This window comes from Clinocottus analis, unplaced genomic scaffold, assembly GCF_023055335.1.
Source record: "Clinocottus analis isolate CAN_PGR_092001 unplaced genomic scaffold, fCliAna1.0.p SCAF_19, whole genome shotgun sequence".
NCBI classification, from domain to species: domain Eukaryota; kingdom Metazoa; phylum Chordata; class Actinopteri; order Perciformes; family Cottidae; genus Clinocottus; species Clinocottus analis.
In genome coordinates this window covers 11435045-11452544 of record NW_027175920.1, presented here as the reverse complement: position 1 = coordinate 11452544, position 17500 = coordinate 11435045, and the positions used below count along the sequence as shown (strand labels likewise).

The 17500-nt window shown below is 43.8% G+C and overlaps 1 protein-coding gene across 1 annotated transcript in view; it reads right to left on the bottom strand.

The window, feature by feature from the left end:
* The window catches only part of shisa8b (shisa family member 8b), a 24076-nt gene extending 7078 nt beyond the window's left edge, over nt 1-16998 (bottom strand). Inside the window, exons 1-3 of the mRNA XM_068583794.1 lie at nt 16715-16998; nt 15454-16137; nt 4883-5007 (exon numbers count right to left, since the gene is read on the bottom strand). Coding sequence (XP_068439895.1) covers nt 4883-5007; nt 15454-16094 — 766 coding nt within the window. The 5' untranslated portion in view covers nt 16095-16137; nt 16715-16998. The remainder of the gene's footprint in view (nt 1-4882; nt 5008-15453; nt 16138-16714) is intronic.
* Nucleotides 16999-17500: the final 502 nt, after the last annotated feature.

The window sequence follows — 17500 nt, the reverse complement described above, 5'->3', positions numbered from 1 at the left end:
GTCTCTCATCAGTGAGATCGTATGTGAAAGTCTGTGTGCATCAACGTTTACTGCAGCGCAGTCAGAGCAGAAGGACACAATCCTCTCCCACCCCTGCGCACTTAATAATCCTCGCTCTGTGCCATCTGATCTGCTGAGTTGGTCGTACACATACATGCCTTTTGTCAGAGTAATCAACATGACACAAACAGGGGAGCAAAGATTCAAACGGAGATAATTAATTTACAAGAATGAAGTAGTTTGCCTCTCGTGACCTCCGGGAAGAGTTGAGAGTGCAGGAAAACATTTTGGAGGAGACGAGTACTCATCTGACAGCTGAGTATGAGGAGAGAGAAAAAGGTGAAATCTGTGTGAGGAAGAGTGATTTGTTACTGGGTCATGCAACTTCTGCCGTCGTCTTTGATAAATAGGTCATCGCTTTTTGCTTCCAGCTTTCTCTCGTCAATGAGTCATGTTTGTTGGAGACTTTAAGGCCAAACATTTGCCGTCTTTTACGGCTCATGTAAATAAGAAACATAGGAGTTCTGATTTCTTACGTTTTGTCAGTTCGACCTGTTAAAGTCACAGTGAAACAGATGTTAGCGTGTCTCATGTATGATAATATACTGTGTGTTTCCGAGTTTTGTGAATTTAAAACAAAAGATTGTATCACTTAAATGTGGCCGTGGCTTCAAGATTGTCTTCAAAAAATATTTCTACCTTTTACAAGGTGAAAAAGAGAAAACGTTGACACACATTTAGCATTTAACAAGATATAAATGAATAATCAACACAGGCCACGGGATAGAAATTACATTTTTCTGTTTCAATGTCTTTACAGCGAGCCCATGTAACTTTAGTTTTACCGCTGTGACACCTACAAGATAATAGTAAATGCTAACGCTGTTACTCGTTACAAGATGCTAAAGCTTCTTGTAACGACTTACAAAGTAGGTTAACAGACTCTCAACGCTCTAAAGTTTGCTAACATTAGCTTTAGCTAACATTAGCTTTACCAAACATTATCTTTAGCTAACATTGGCTTCAACTAACATAAGCTTTAATATGAGCTTTAACTAACATTAGCTTGAGCTAACATTAGCCACCGCAAGCTATTGGTCATACCAGACTGAGTTAAGGCTCTAGCAACAAAACCCAAATGGAGTGTGTTGAATGACGCAACGGTGTGTTTTATTGCTCCTGAGTGAAACTTTTAAGTTGTACAAGGAAGATTTTGTCATTTATTTTGTATCAGAAGTTACAAAGTCTGGCTTTAAAGAGAATGACAGCCACAGAGAACGTCAGCAGGCCTTTAAACACTTGCCTCCAACCATTTCAAATGTGTTTAATTGCTGTGAGTGAAGAGCCTTACTTTTTCCAAAGGCCTCTATCTGCCATATTGTCTGCTATGGAAAAACCAATACTGTTCATCTGTTTTCTGCCCAGGCAATCTATTTAGTGTTCCACTTTGTCCCGTGGCTCAATTAGGGAACACTTTGCTTTACATTTTGTATTCGCCTACTCATCATATGGACAGCGTCCCCTTAGAGCCACAGGCTCTGTGTCTCTGACAAATGAAGCAAAAAGGTCCCTGCCTCTCTCGTACCGGTGGGAGGTTGGTTCATGATGTGATGCACTGACCGTCGACCTTCAAATGTCAACCTGGGAGCTTTCTTACAACCCTGCTTTGACCAAAAACAACACAACGTGGAGATATTGTTATACAACAGAGCCTTCAGACAAAGTTACGATTTTAAACTTGACTTTTTTCCCTTCAAACATCTCATCGTGAGTTCAGATGTCATGCGAGGATGATGATTTTTGTTTGTTTCATTGGCACAAAGCGGCCCACTTTGCTATCTGTTTTCATGGATCACAAAAAGCCAGTGGACATTTTCCCCCACTCGGAAGAGTGTTAAATGTGCACGGAGACTCATTTAGCATCAACAGGTATCATCACTGACTCCTCTGCCAGGTTTCCTGCCTTTTCACTACACACGAGGCAGTGGACTGGTGTCCCATGCCAACATTTACTAATTCAATTGTCATTTTCTGCCACGTGTTGGCTTCATAGCAGGAGTCCACCATGTGCTTGAAAAACATGCAGTAGTTTTAAGACGTCTGGCCCCGCAGAGGCGTCCGGATGATTATGTCAATCCCCGAGCAGCCGGTGGTTCTCAGCGAGAGATTTTAAACCTTACGGCACACTGCTGACAACTAAATATCACTGAAACCTTTTTGAGGATGAAGAAAACATGGGAGGGTGTAGGAGTCACTAAGAAGCCAACATGTAGTAATTATTAGGAAAGAGGCAGAGAAAAGTAGAGAACGTAGAGGAGAGTGTGCACGCAGTAATCAATTACAGTCATTTATTTTAAACAGTAGTATTGAGATGTGTAAAGAGTTGCAATTTAGAAAATCTGTAATTAGTTTGAAGGAGGTTTGATATCAGCCTGGTCAAAAGAGGAGAAATACACTCTCTGGTTGCTCCAAAGTTGTTTTAATTATATGTTGGCCAGGATATACTCAAAAAGGATCGTTTTTTAGCGGTCAAATAGTGTTTCCCTTCTCTTGAACGTATTGCTCTCTCCCACAGGGTTAAGGGATAAGTGTTGGTTTGATTCAGGTAGGAAACACAAATTGATGGGGGAACAGTTTTTGACACCGGCCCGACGAGTGCAATCCAAGGATTGGAGACATCAGCTTTTTCTATTCTACCCCAACCTGTAAGTCTCACAAGTCAACTGGACCAGCGTGCGGGTGTTCGAGCACGGGGGGTCGAGCTCAGTACAGACCTCTGCTCGCCGACGGCAGCAGTGGTCAGTCATGCCGACGCGACACAACGTTATATATATATATATATGCCATGAAGTTCTGTAGTATCTGAGTATTACAGACGAGTCACCGAGCTATATTTTTCTATTAACTCCATCCCAACTTGATGTTTTCTTGTGCACTTTGGCGCTTCTTATTCTCCGAACTCTCTCTGGTCGCAGTTGCTCAAGAGATGAAACAATAAAGCTGCTGCTGGTGTGGAACATTTACCCTAAAGACATGTTTCCATTTCTTTCTTCTTCTTCCTCTTTTTTTAAATATTGGCTCGAGCACATGACTCTGCTGCCCTTTTGAGTGTGATCAGTGACACGTTCACTTTAAAGCGTCCCCCTCATGCTCCATGTCCTTTCATGTCATTAGCAGGGTGTGAAACTCTGCATAGCAAGAGATGAGCGATGCACCCAGCAGGGGGGCTCTCATATCAAACACTCGACCCCTCTCCTTGCCTCCGACACCCACACTCATGCACACTCACATGTTCACTCACGCGGGCATGAAAAAAAGAAGAAGAAAAAAGCGCATACTAATCCATACACATGAGGACACGCACACGCACAGTCAGTCCAAACATTATGAAAGACGATGAAGCCTACGTACTAAAGAGGAGGGCGTACCTGGTCAAAGTGCAGGCTGATGCATTGCACGTATAGAGAATGTATGGGAATCAAGCACACGGTGCCTGTAGGGGTGCAGCCTGCTTATATTAACATATAATTAATCCGTGTATGTGTGTTGCACGTGCAGCAAGAATGTGTTCTACTTCCAGATGGAGCTCTATTGTTCAGTCGGTCCTCTCCTCTCAGCTCTACCTAAACCAATGTGTATCAGACAGCATGTACAGCGCTCTGCACTATGTCCTGCGTTGGATCTGAGGGGAGTCGTGTGTTTGATGTTGGATAGATGTCCATACGACAGCCGGCGGGACTAAACAACAAACTAACCGGAGATGAAAGGGAAGTCTCGCACAGTTGTCCAGCTGCTGGAAGAAATGGACTGATTTACCTCCATTGTGTAGGATTTTAATGAAAGCTGCACAATAAATGATTGGCAACTTCCTGTTTCTGGAAGATTGATGTGTTTTTCCGGATTTTAATCAGAAACGCTGCGTCGGAAATCACAAACTAACATGCTAACATACAGTACTATTCATACATGTATGTGGATTGTGTGTGTGTGTGCGAGAAATGTGTGAAATTATGAGACGTGAGCTTATAGGACACACTCAACCGACAGTGACAGACTGGTAGAGCTCTTGTTTACCAGAGAAAAGTTACTCTTTTAGTCTGTGTGTGTGTGTGTGTGTGTGTGTGTGTGTGTGTGTGTGTGTGTGTGTGTGTGTGTGTGATTTTGTAGTTTGTGTTGCTTTTCGCGCTGCAAGGATATGTGGCATATATTTGCTTTTCTCAATTCTGTTGGGGAACATCAGGAGTCAATGATGTTTTTTCCTTTTCTTCATTCTTATAATAAAGTCAGGGGAGCTCTGGGAGTTTTCTTTCTGTCTGGTTTGAGAGAAGAAAATTCTTTACCAAAGCAACCAACCAGGTTGTTGTTGTTGTTGTTGTTGTTGTTGTTGTTGTTGTTGTTGTTGTTTTTACACTTCTTTTTTTTTTAAAGCATTGACATTGAGATCCTGAATTTTAAGATTGAATGGAGAAACAATATGTCCTAAACAAGGCCAATGAAATAACATTACAACATATTTATACAGTTTACATCGTTAGGAATCCTAAAACCAGTTGCACATGTATGTGTATGTGAGGATTTTTAATGTAAATTAAGTCTGTACAATGTTTTTAGTCCTGAATATCACAGCTCACATCAGGATGGAGTTGATGAACGGCGAAAAAGAAAAACTTTAAAGAGTCATTTTGTCTTCTTTTGTCTTGGGAATGTGATTCTCACTGACGTCACACAAACAGACACACACTGTGTGTTTCTATCACCTGCAGGCTTTTAATACTGAAGATACCATGGTAGTACAATGTATGCTACCCTAAAGCTGTGTGTGTGTGTGTGTGTGTGTGTGTGTGTGTGTGTGTGTGTGTGTGTGTGCTCTCTGTGTACTCACCACTCCGACTGCGCAGCATCCTGGCTGAAATGCCGTTGGCTCGCTCTCCGTTGGGCGAACTGGCCGCGATGTTTTCCACCGAGCTCACCTCCCCTCCCTGCTGTTTCAGCAGGTCTGTCAGTGTCCTAGAGACCAACACACACACACACACTGGACGTAAATTAGTGTTGTCTGAGCCCTGATTACTTAAAAATGAAGAAGATGGGAATAACAAATCATGAATTCATCTCATTTTATCATCCTTCAACTCGTAAATTCATTAAATATGTCTTCACGTTGCAGTGGTTGCACAGCTTGAATCTATAAACTACGTCCTTCTGTCACGAGCAAAACATCATCTGCTAACCAGATGTGTATAGTTGTTCCCCTGACGGACACACACACAGACGCACACGCGTGCACATGCACACACAGCTGCTAACACACCATCAAGAGCTACATTTACAGTACGTCCTCTCATCTCAGGGGAAAGGTTTCACAGGCTGTGTGTGTGTGTGTGTGTGTGTGTGTGTATTTTTCTTTTCATGATTCCTACCTGCCTGTGTTTGTGTGTGGTTGTCAGGTGTGAAAATAAACCTTTGTGTGATGGCGTTTGGGTTATCAGAGATCATCAGACATCATCACATGCATGTGCATGCAGTCCAAACGGAACATTTGGATGTTATTGTTTTGCCTTTGTCGCCGTTTCTTCTACAATAAAGGACAGCCCACACATTTACGTCGAGGGATTAACCTTTTTTTTTTATAGCACGTTTGGCGGAAAGGGAACCGGGTGAAGCCGCTGCCTTCATTTTAAAACCATCTATGTCATGTGACCTCAAATTCAGCTCTTTTTTTTCTATCCCATTCCATCGTCAACCTCCTGAATTTTGGGGTTTAGTTTAATCAGATTGTGCTTGCTGAGACACATTTCCATTGAAAGTGGCTCATCTTCAAGCTGTGTGTGTGTTTGTGTGTACACGTGCTTATTGCTGTGTGTCCTCCACGATAAATTCCAGTCAGCTGTGTTTGACTGGCGGCCTTTTAGCTGAGCGACATACGGGCAAGATTTGCCGCAATATGGTCATGTTTGGACTCGGGGCTTGTTGTGGTTAGATGCAAGAAATGCAAAAGAGTGACAGCATCTTGTGTACACACACGTACGCAGACACACACACACATACAGGCATACTCATCACTTTGAATAAACACATTTCTGCTCCCTGTGCATTTGCTGAATTTACAGTGTTGATGGTATTCACTCCCTTGATCAATAATTCAAACACTGGTGCCTGTTCCACTAACGAAGCTCATGTGTTTAGCTTCCACCGCACACACACACACACGCCCACACACACACGCTCACATGCACACACGGATATGTACAGGTGCACAAAACACACTTGACCTAGAGTGTGACCGACCTGACAACGACCGCCAGCGGCGGCTTGTTCACACTCAACCTGCCAAATAGCAAAGTGAGGCCCTTCGGCCACGTCTCTGATCGTCCACGCAGTGTTTGTGCGCGTGAGGATCTCAGGGAGCAGCGGTGTGTCTCCTCCGGGGACTTTGCCGGTGGCGTGGAGCCGTTTCAGTGTCAGATATCATAATCACGCTCGTTGCGTATCAGCCGCAGTCGTGCAGACGAGCGGTGCGTCGCGTGTACAGTTTGTGCGAGTGCGTGCGCGACCTTTTGGATTTGACTCCCGAGAGTCATTGAAAAGGAGTAATACGACTAAAAATACATGGTGTATTTCTGGGTGTATTTTGAGGTTGAAGATGAATTACAAAATAAATGTGACTTCAAAATCAATCATTTATGAGTTACACTCTATTTGTGGAAAGCTGTTTTGTAAAAGAATAATTATATTCATAAATGTTATTGTGAGTGTGTGTGTGTGTGTGTGTGTGTGTGTGTGTGTGTGTGTGTGTGTGTGTGTGTGTGTGTGTCTGTGTGTGTGAGTGTGAATTTGTCACCTTCTTAACTCATGGATTGGGCAACAAAAAAGGTTTTAAGCAATCTTTGTTCCTTTTTAATTTCAATGAAATATTTTTTTTCTCTTTTTTATTTCTTCAATTTAAATTTTTGTTTCCTTCCAGTCTTCCTCTCTCTCTCTCTCTCTCTCTCTCTCTCTCTCTCTCTCTCTCTCTCTCTCTCTCTCTGCCCTCTCCTCACCTAAAGCTCAGCCCTGATTCTGTCTCTCTCTCTCCTCTCGCCCTCTTTAAACCATATTGTTTGTCTTCCTCTCCTTCATCTCTCTCTCCGCTCCTCATCCTCTCTGACTCATTGGTGTGCGGCGCCTCGGGCCTCCACGCACTCTTCTCTTGGCTCGCCGCTCAAACAACTTGCTGATTTGGACTTTTAATCTGCAACAAAAACGGCACCTGTCTCCGGGCTGTGTAGTGTTTAAGGAGCGTTGGCTGAGCTTCAGGAGAGTTTCTGCGGATGCCTTTGAAAGAGGGAAGATGGCCGTGCAGCTGGTTAACAGATTAAGACTTGCCGGGTGGGATGGATTGACAGAATTAGCTTGTGGTGGCTTCAAACGATGAAGTCTAAATCAATGACGCAGGTTCTATTTATCGTCACTACCCTCATGATGTCATTACAATTTGTCATCATCCAGTTGCTGTGGGTTTTTTTTTACGTTTATTTACGTCAAAGTTGTTTCACCAACATAAAACTCACTCACAAGACATTAGAAACTTGCGCTTGTTACTGACTTCACATGCTTCACACCCAACTTCTTTAAATTACTGTAATCAGTCCTAGAAGAGCTTGTGATGTTTCAGTTGCAAGAATTACCAGAAATCCAAGAAGTTTGCATCATTCACCATTTTGCATGCACATATTTTTTAACAAAACATCGTCAATGGCAATTTCTTTTTACAATTTTCTTCATAAAAGGATCCAGTTCAGCTACGAGTCGAGCTCAACAAACCCACACGGGGCCTTTGTGGCCCTGCATTGAGACGATCAGGCAGAGCTCTCGCCGAGACTCTGAAACAATCCTCCTTTTCTCTGCAGGTGTGGTTTGGAAAATTAAACTAGACAATCTGAGATTGTGCAAAATGCTTTTACAATGTCTGCAAAAGCATTTATAGAAAGTGATTCCTCTTTTTCTGTGACACAGAATTCTCCGCCGTTGGGAAATCATCAATTATATGACGTGTAGATATTTCCATGAGTAACCTTCAGGTTTCTTCTCCCGCAACTTTCAAGCATGTTACGCAACAGAGATGTGCCCAAGATCTGTGGGACCATCAGTACCTCCATGTTCTCTTATCACATCACAGCCACATTGAGATGAGACTTTGCTAATGTCCTGTAACAGTCAATTACTCCGGCCAGACACACGCTCTGTGATGAGTACTGATGTGATGAAACTCTCCGAGCAGAGAATTCCTCTCTCGGTCTCTCTGCAGAGTTCCTTATCTTGTGTAAAAATGTCCTGGCTGGATACACACATCTATACAGCCTGCACATCTTACTCATGCATTAATGCACACATTATTGATCCTCTGGCTGCACAAGCGGATGCACTTTCACTAATATGCCGTTGTATCTCTACCACTTAAATTAGAAGTTGTGGCATGTGCCAATAAATGACAAAGAAGCGTGTGGAGCTTGAATAAAAAACACACCGTGACGGATAAAAGTCACTATTTTGGTGACTTGCACTGTCCGTCACACTCATGAACACACACATGGGGACAGAGCAGTGACGTCTCTTCTGGTCACCCGCCGGTTCTGGAAACCATCCTATATAAAAGCAAAACTTTTCGATAATCCGCTGGAAAAATAAAACGACTGTGGCAGATATCTCCGTGTCACAGTCTCTTTGTTCCCCCTCTGTTGTCGCTGCTCTCGTGTCACTCATCACGCCCGCTTTTCATCAAAGGTACAGTTAAAGCTGGTTTCGCTGTCGCTGACGATTAACGATAGAGAGTGAGAAGCTGACAGCTTGCATCTTAAACACACACACACACACACACACACGCCTGCACACATAAGTAGTTTTGTGTTTTTGCAGCGGGTTGATGCTTCCGCTTTTAGATTTTTCTCATGCTTCATCTGCCATATCATTAGTATTTTAGGTGCTATGATTTTCTCAAAAGTATTGCTGCTCAACATAACATTTAAAGGGAGAGTGAATGTGATGAGGAGCATAATGCTAACTCAAGAGTACAGTACATCTACCAATGCGTTAGGAAAAAAATTTAATTGAGCACCAAATAAATGAAGTCAAACATGCTTTTCATGCATTTTATTTGTCATTAAAACGCTGCAAAAAGAATGGACGCAATGAGGCATTTTACATCTGACTGCTCATGTCATCGACATGCAGAGAGCTGTGTTATAATGTGTGTGTGACAGACAGGATTAACGGTGACACACATGGTGATCGTTCAGTTTTAAAGAAGCCTACATAGCTGCGTACTCTGTGTTATTGTTCAGCTTCAGATGCAGGCAGCGCGAGCGGTTGTGGTTTTATTCCCAAAGTCAACATGTGAAACTCGTAACTTGTTACTTTGTGGCGTAACTTTGACTTTAATGCTATTCTTATTTCATGTCTTATCTTAATTACTCTGTTTTATTACGCTATGAATCTTTTACTTATATCTTTCTTTGTGCTGTTGCGACATCTGAGATCTAATCTAATCTAATTTTATTGTATCTTAACGAGCATTTAGTGGTTTCTACAGTGTTTACATATCTTTGTGTTGTTCAGTCTTTAGATGCAGATTGCAACTCGAGCAGTTGGGTTTAATGCTAACGAGCTAACTTGTTAATTCCTCTTCCATGTATTTTCTTTTTTCTTTTCGAAATATTGTTCCCTGGGTGATTTCTTATTTCTCAGGTACCCTTTATAGTTTCACATAGTACATAGTACTACTCAGCTGTTTGATGCAAGTAGCATCTGAGTGGTTGTGTTCTCATGCTAATGAGCTAACTTGTAGCCTTTCCCTCTGGCAGAGAGGCTGCCAAGGGATTTTTCTTTATTCAGCCAACTTGAAAATGGAAGAAGTGCAGTTTTGTGCGAAAATTAAAAGTTTTCAAGTAGCTCACACAGTTCTGTGGGTTGTTGTAGCTGCTTTTCAGGCCTATTTGAAGCTGTAGACAGATGGCCCATTATAAGTTTGGGAGAAGGATGAAATGGAGCTACAGGGGCCAACTCGCTGTGTGTATGCTGCTCCTGTGAACTTCACTTTTGACTGATATGAGTTTGACTGTGACAGACAAAATGTTTATCTTGAAATCAGCTATTTTATTCAGCCTTCAAAAAATGGAAATGCAACCTCGAGGTTTGACGAGGAAAAAAAAGCGGCCCAACTTTTCAACCATTTTGCTTCCCCAAGAGAAATAGCGAAACCCTCAATTGAGTCAGTGGGCGCTGACCCACATTTAACTGTGTGTGGTCCCGGTGGAGCCCACGGCACCGAGGAGCAAGAGGAGCAAAGAGTAAGGTAAGGCAGCTGGAGGGTGAGAATTGTCACAACCAGGAAGCTGTCAACTCATATGTCCTTTCACTTTGGGAGGATTTGCGGCAAGTGGTGACGCAGGCGCATACGTGTGCACACTTTAATACATTTACGAGCAAAAACACATGCATGCAGACATGCTCACACGCACAGTGGTGACAGGTGAGAGGGATGGAGAGTGACAGCTCCACCCGAAGGCAGGAGAGATGGAGGGGAGCTGAGAAAGTGGAGCAGAGGAGGAAACTCACTGAAAACTTTGTGTTTTCTCACAAGACGGATCTTTAGGGCTCACAGTGGTGTGGTTCGCTTCCTGCCTGGAGCGCCCCGCCCCTCCCTCTCCCAAAAGTAGAATAGCCCAAAAGATGTGTGCACCCGCAGGTTTGTTGATGTGGTTCCAACATGCAAACATGCTGTGTGTCAGTGAGCCGTCGTTATGGTTGGAGAAAAATTCACAGATGTAGAATATCTGTGAATTAAAAATAAGTAGAAAACTGCTGTTTCTACCAATAGGCCGTTACACATAATGTGCACATCATTACGTCGCACTTTGAGCGAGTTTTACCTCAAATCTTTCACTTTTTCTTTTGACCATTGAAGGCTTCAAACTGCATGTCTGCTCTGTGCCGCTAGAATACGATAACTTTGAGTTCTGTTTGAATAATTTAAAGGGGTATAATATACAGAAAACACTTGTGATACTAGTTGAGAGGTTCTTGCAGCAGTATGTGTGTTACTGGTTTATTAGGTGATGATCGAACAGAAGAAGAAAAAAACTTCCGCTTTTTAATTTTGCACATGATCACTTTTTGTTCTACTTTAAAATAGCTCCATGTGTCGAGTGTATCTCTGCAAATTTGGACTTTGATTAAGTGAAGTTCAATCTTTTTAGTAATTAATTTAGTGCAGATTTCGTGAACCGTAGGTTTAGGTCCGCTGAAAGCAAAAGTGCCCTAACTTTCTTCCTGGACCTTGGACGCCTCTGGTTCCTCAACAGAGGAGCTCTGCTCGAGCAGATGCGCCGGTACATACCAAGCAAGTATCGTTTGATTCATAAGTAAGTCATACTTCAGTTTTTTGGCTGGAAAGAAATGCAAAGTGGAACTTGCGTTGTTGTTGTTTTTGTCTAGCTCTTTAATTTACCGTTCAGGAATTATTCAAAACATCCTGACATTTATTAAGAAGTTATTAACATGAACCGCCGTCTCCGGCAGATTGTGGTAATGGAATCAATTTATATAAGTGCAGATCTGACGTCTCATTTGAAACTCATGACCCTTTAGCAACCTTCTAACAAATCACCAAGTCTGCAGTTATGAATGTAAGTCATTATAAAGTGTCATGAGTTTCTCACTTTCTAACAAGCCGTCAAGACGGATTAAATAGCAGTCAAAAAGACAAAGCAAGTACTACTGCATGAGGATGAATACCAGCCGAAGGGATTTCCTAAAACCAAAAGCTGCTCCTTTGAATGCTTATTGCTAATTTATAAGGCATCGATTAGTTTTCTGTTAAAATTGAAACCTTTATAAAGCATGTCTTATGAGAACCAGCATCTTATGTGAAAGGAAGTGTTCTGTTTAAGTGAAGGTATACACACGCTAAATTCATTTTATAGCTCAAAAGAAATGCTCCAACTTCTCAACTATCACTGAAAATCCCATCAACAGGTCAAACATGTCTTTGAAATATAAACCATGACACCAAATCCTGGTGTCGGTGTACTGTGTGTGTGTGTCAAAGCAAAAGGGAGCGAAATGGAAAAGAGATCCCAGTTGTTGCGTGCGCTTGTGGTCCATATGTTTGCCCACGCTGTATTGAGTATTGCTTATCTGTCTGCTTTAAATCAGGGCAGAGCAGTCAAACCCTTTAAGTGACAATGCCCTACATTACATAACATAATGGCTGAAAAGCACACCGTAATGCGCGCACGCACACACACACACACACACACACACACACACACACACACACTAAAGATAAACTACTTTCAAAGGCAGATTATACAAATCTATATGCACATGGCGTGGATGTAAATCTTGTATCTCCACAAAACCATTGTGTTCAGTGTAAAAATAATCGGTCTGAACATCATACCGCTACAGTTTCAACAGATTTCACGAGTAGTAAAAGATACATTCAGTATGTTTGACAATGTCTGCTCTACGTATGAAATATAAGTTGTTTTATCGTGTTGACAGTATCTGGAGAGCTGGGTCACACAAATGGCACGGGTCACACACACGTTTGCATGAATGCACTCATTTGCACACACTCTAACTCTCTCTCTTTCTCTCTCTCGCTCCCTGTTTGAACCATGTGACCTCTGCTGCCGCCATATTGGTCCTCGGCCTCTCACACTGAGGTGTTAGGTGGACATTGCACTGCGGTGCATCTCTCCTCCTGGCTACTCTGACCCCTCGCCGTGGTTTTTCTGAACCGTGCTCACGGAAACCTAAATGCCACTACTATCGTTCTCGTTGTTAATTACACTATAAATCACTGCGAGTGTGCGTGGGTCTGTGTGCGTGTGTACATCATGAAGGTCATCTGTGTTTGTTTACTCTCTAGGTGTAAAGCCAGCCTCGCTCCAGTTCAGGCCTTTCATTAGACGTGACACCTCTGACCTAAGGCGGCGCCCTGCGTCCCCCTTGTTGTCTGAGAAGCAGTGCAGCGTGCAAACACAACGATTTGGTCGGGTTCATGTATTAGTAAAAGGTGTGCGTGTGGGAAGAGGGTAATCTGCAGCGTTCAAAGCTGATTTGGGAGAACTGGTGGGATTTCAGAGAGTTAATCATCCTCTGCTCGCAGCATGTGGAGCCGAAGTGATAGACAGTGGGAAGAAAAGAAGAGAAATCCAGAGCAGGTGCACGGCAGAGTGCAGAAGTTACCTTATGTCCTTCGCACTCTAAAGTGGGCCGGCATATGCACATATTTATGCACGTCACCTCGAAAAAAAGTGTGTTCAGTACATGAGGTCTTAGTTTCACCAACGCTTTTGGACCAGGGATTGATGTCAGCAGGTTAATAAGTAAATGAGCATGCAGGCAGAGCAGTCCAGAAGTGGTAAAGCTGTAATCTTGGTGAAATTTGTTTAATCGCGGGGAGGAGAGGTAATCTGTTGAGATGGGCTCACGGAGGGAGGGTGTTTATGCAGCGGGAGTGTTTCTATTTCAGTGAGGTGCTACCCTGCAGGAAATATTAATCCTGGCTGTGTGCTACCCGCCGAATGAGTTTTGCAGCTCAGGTTAATGGGAGACGCACAAGCAGAGGTGCTGGTCGGTGGGGAGAGCGTGGCTGTCCACGCTGCCCACTTTCTCATGTGAAATGCGAAAAAGAAAATAAGTAAAAGCACGCTGAGAAGAGGAAGAGACGAGTGAGGTGCAGGAGTGACCGTAGAGGAGGGTGATGGTGATGGTGATGGAGATGAAAGAGAGGAGTGAATAAAGATGTGAGTGCAGCTGGCCCCAAAGGAGAAGAAAGGGCATGAAAAGAGAGAGTAAGACCGCGAGAGAGGAGAAGCAGAAAGGACGGACGATAGCTGGAGAATGAGACGGAGGATGAGAGGAGCGAGTGAAGAGGACTTTGAGTCCTGTGAGTAATGTGATTTGTAACAAAGAAACTCAGGATGAGAGGAAGAAATGGCACGGAAGATAACGAGATCAAAAAACAAGACGCTCGGATAAATAAGAAGAATTGGAGATGCGGCTAAGAGGGTGAGGTAGATTGGGATGAAAGCGGGAAGATTTGAGCACATGCTGTGCGCTGTTTACTGTAATGATTACCTGAGGCGGACAGATTGAACCCTGGACCAAGTATTTAGCCCGACTGCAGCGGGAGTGTGTGTCTGCGTGTGTGTGTGTGTGTGTGTGTGTGTGTGTGTGTGGATGGTTGAGTGTGTTTCAGACTAAATTATGAAACAGTAAATGCTAAATATCGTACTGTACACAAGGTTGTATGCTCATCAAAGTGGGAAATCATATTTTTTTCAGCAGTTGGAGATGGGTTTTATTAACATGTCTACAGCCCGTTAATTATTATGTTTTATTTAATGAGTGATTTGATTTGTGCTCACTGAAAGTCCTGGCACACGTGAGATACATTTAAAGAAAGACTTCTCGTAGAGAACCTCAAAGACTTTTGTTCTTCAAGAGTGATCGACACCAACCGGACTCCTAACAAGCAGCAAAAATGGTTTGGTCCATGTGTCTTTCTTTCATGTTTTTGTTTATTTCAAATATAAGTCATGCTTACAAGCAAAGCAAATGGTACAAAAGGGGTGAAATACAAAAGCATATGAAAAAGAAAATAGAAAATATGAGAAAGAAAGAAACGGCACATAAAGAATAGAAAGAAAAAAAAAATCAAAAATTAGAGACATTAAAAAAGTAGGAGAAAAAGCAAAAATAAGGGTGTGATATATTGAGTATGCCGGTGTGTATAGACACCTTACAGGTATGGTCTCTTTCACTAACTGATCAGTGACCCAGAGAAGGACATGGCTCATAAAGCACAGCCTTTTGCACGCTGATCCCACATTTCTTTCAATTTATCACTCCTCTCTTTCTGAATGTCTGAATAGAAATAGTTAAGCAAGTTAAAATGGTTCAGGACATATGAACAGAACTATATTTCCGGTCGACACTAAATTTGACGAGCTGTCCAGCTGCAGGGTGAGGTTACACCTCCATGACAAGGTGAGCTTCTGCTCCGACAGGTTTTTGTGAGGTCGGGGTGAGCGGGTGAAACTTAGTGATGTGATGTTAGAAAAGGAAGAGAGCTTGGATTGAACGCATGCACGCAAGCACATGCACACGCGTTAGTAAGCCTTCAGGTACACATTCAAAGTTGAAAACTCCAAGCAAACAAGTTGTGTGTTAACACGAAGCCGCCTCTCGAGGAGGTTTCGACGTTGTGTTGTAATTGTTAGTCTCTTTTCTGCTGCGGTGAAGTCAGATTGTCCAACTTCCCATCATGCCTGCAATGCATCCACACCACACATGCAAATACACACACATTATATGCATTCACAAGCACACACGGACATGAATATACACACACACACACACACACACACACACACACACACCGAGACTCGGCCTCATGCCCCTCACCTGGAGTTGAGGTCGGCTTGCCCCGTCACGGCTCCCGCCGCGCTTCCTCCGCGGCTCTTCTCCAGGCCCAGTTTGGTGAAGATGCCCACCAGCACCATGATGGCCACCACGCCGCAGATGATGTAGACGATGAGGTGCGTGCGGTCGCGGTCCTGGTCCTCCTGGCCCTCGGTGATGGCGGCCACGGGCTTGCCGGTGTTGGCCCAGATGGGCGTGTCGTAGTTGGAGCAGATGCTCTGGTCCAGCCGCTGCTGCCGGAACTGGCAGCAGAAGCGGTAGAAGCAGGTGCCGCAGCAGTACAGGAAGACGCCGGCGTTGCAGTTGAACGGCGGGTCCCACTGGCCCATCACGTCGTAGTAACCCTGGCAACGAGTCCCGCCGGAGGGAAGGACGTCCTCGTCGTCGGCGTCCCCGCCGCTGCTGGGAGTGGACAGCCCCGTCTCCAGAGGAGAGTTCTGCGTGCTCTCCACGTAGCTGGGAGTCGTCTGGTTGGCCAGCGTGGTGGGGACGATCAGCGAGTCGCCTTCGGTTACCGTCACCGTGGTGACGGATGGGTCCTGGGTGAGGGCAGGGTGAGTTATGATGGAGGAGAGGAGGAAGACGAGGAGAAGGTGGCAGGAGGAAGGCTTGGGGTCCGCCATAGTGATGGGAGAGCCCGACGGTGGCAAAGTCCAACCCTGCAGGCTACGGACGGGAAACAGGAGTTTGGAGAAGGTGTGGAGAGAAAAGAAGAGAAAATGACTTCCAGATGTTTTTATTTCACGATTATAAGATAGAAGTTATTTTATTATGATCATTTCAAACCATCTTTGTTGAGTTTTGGAGATGCAAAGCCATACATATAATGCATTAACAGAAACAACAAACAGATTTTCAACACTTTCCTGCAGAAACTCAAGAGAGAAAATTGATTTTTTTTTTAGCCAGAATGATTAAACAAATGATGTTTTTATTGATCTTACAAGCTTATTGAATCAATATTGAAAAGAGGGTAGAGGACGTTTTAAACAGGTCAGTCAGGATCCCTATAGGGGAGTTACATACAGTGACACATGATCAATACTCAGCCTTTTACATTTAGAAACATTTAAAGAATCAGCTGTCATCTAACAAATGATGAAGTACGTGTTCAGTGAGGAGACCAAACCATAGAAAAGTAAGCATCAAAAATAGCTCAACATGCTTTTACTTTCAAAATAAGTGTGATACATAAACAAGCAATTAAAGTCATCAGGAACGTTGTGTTGAAATTCCCTCTCACCGTTTTCTCTGCACACAGCGTCCGTCCTCTGCGACTCTTCCCCAAAGTTCAAGGGATGATAATTCCCTCTAGAAATATCCACAAACTTTACTCAGCAGCATTTTCCCCCTGAGTGCCCCCGCAGATCTCTCTCTCTTCCTCATGTGTTCTCCATCGTCAGCCGGGGGCTCGATCCGGGGGATTCAACCAACACAAAACCACACGCTCCTCTTGTCCTGCTTTTCTTCTTCTTCACTTCTTCGGTAAACGCTGGCCGGTCTGCACTGGCACGCGTACGTCCAGACTGGTCCAGGACCGTTAGGATCTTCTGCTGCCAAGACCCCAGAGTGCTGTGTGCATGAGTGTGTGTATCTGTGTGTGCAGTGTATAGGATAGAAATTGAATAAGAGAACGTGTGCGTGTGTGTGTGTGCGTGTGTGTGTGTGTGTGTGTGGCTGCACTGAGTGCTGCAACAGTTCAGAAACCAAATGCGATCTCTTCCTCTGTTTACCTCTCCTCAGTGCCAGATAGGAGAGAGAGGGAGGGAGAGAGGCAGCGGGAGGGAGTAGTATATCCAGCTGCATCTCCCATCATCCCCAGGGGATGAAAAAAAACGGGGAGGAGAGAGATTGGGGAGTAACGGGAAGGGAAAAAGCTTAATGTGGACTGTAACTGAGTGATTAGTGACACTATTTTTTTCTGTTTCCATCAGTGTTTCATTGCATGTGTGTGGGAGAGAGATTTCTGTCCCCACCCGTGTTGTTAAACCGGATGACACAGTCACATTGTGAGGACTCGCCTTGCTTT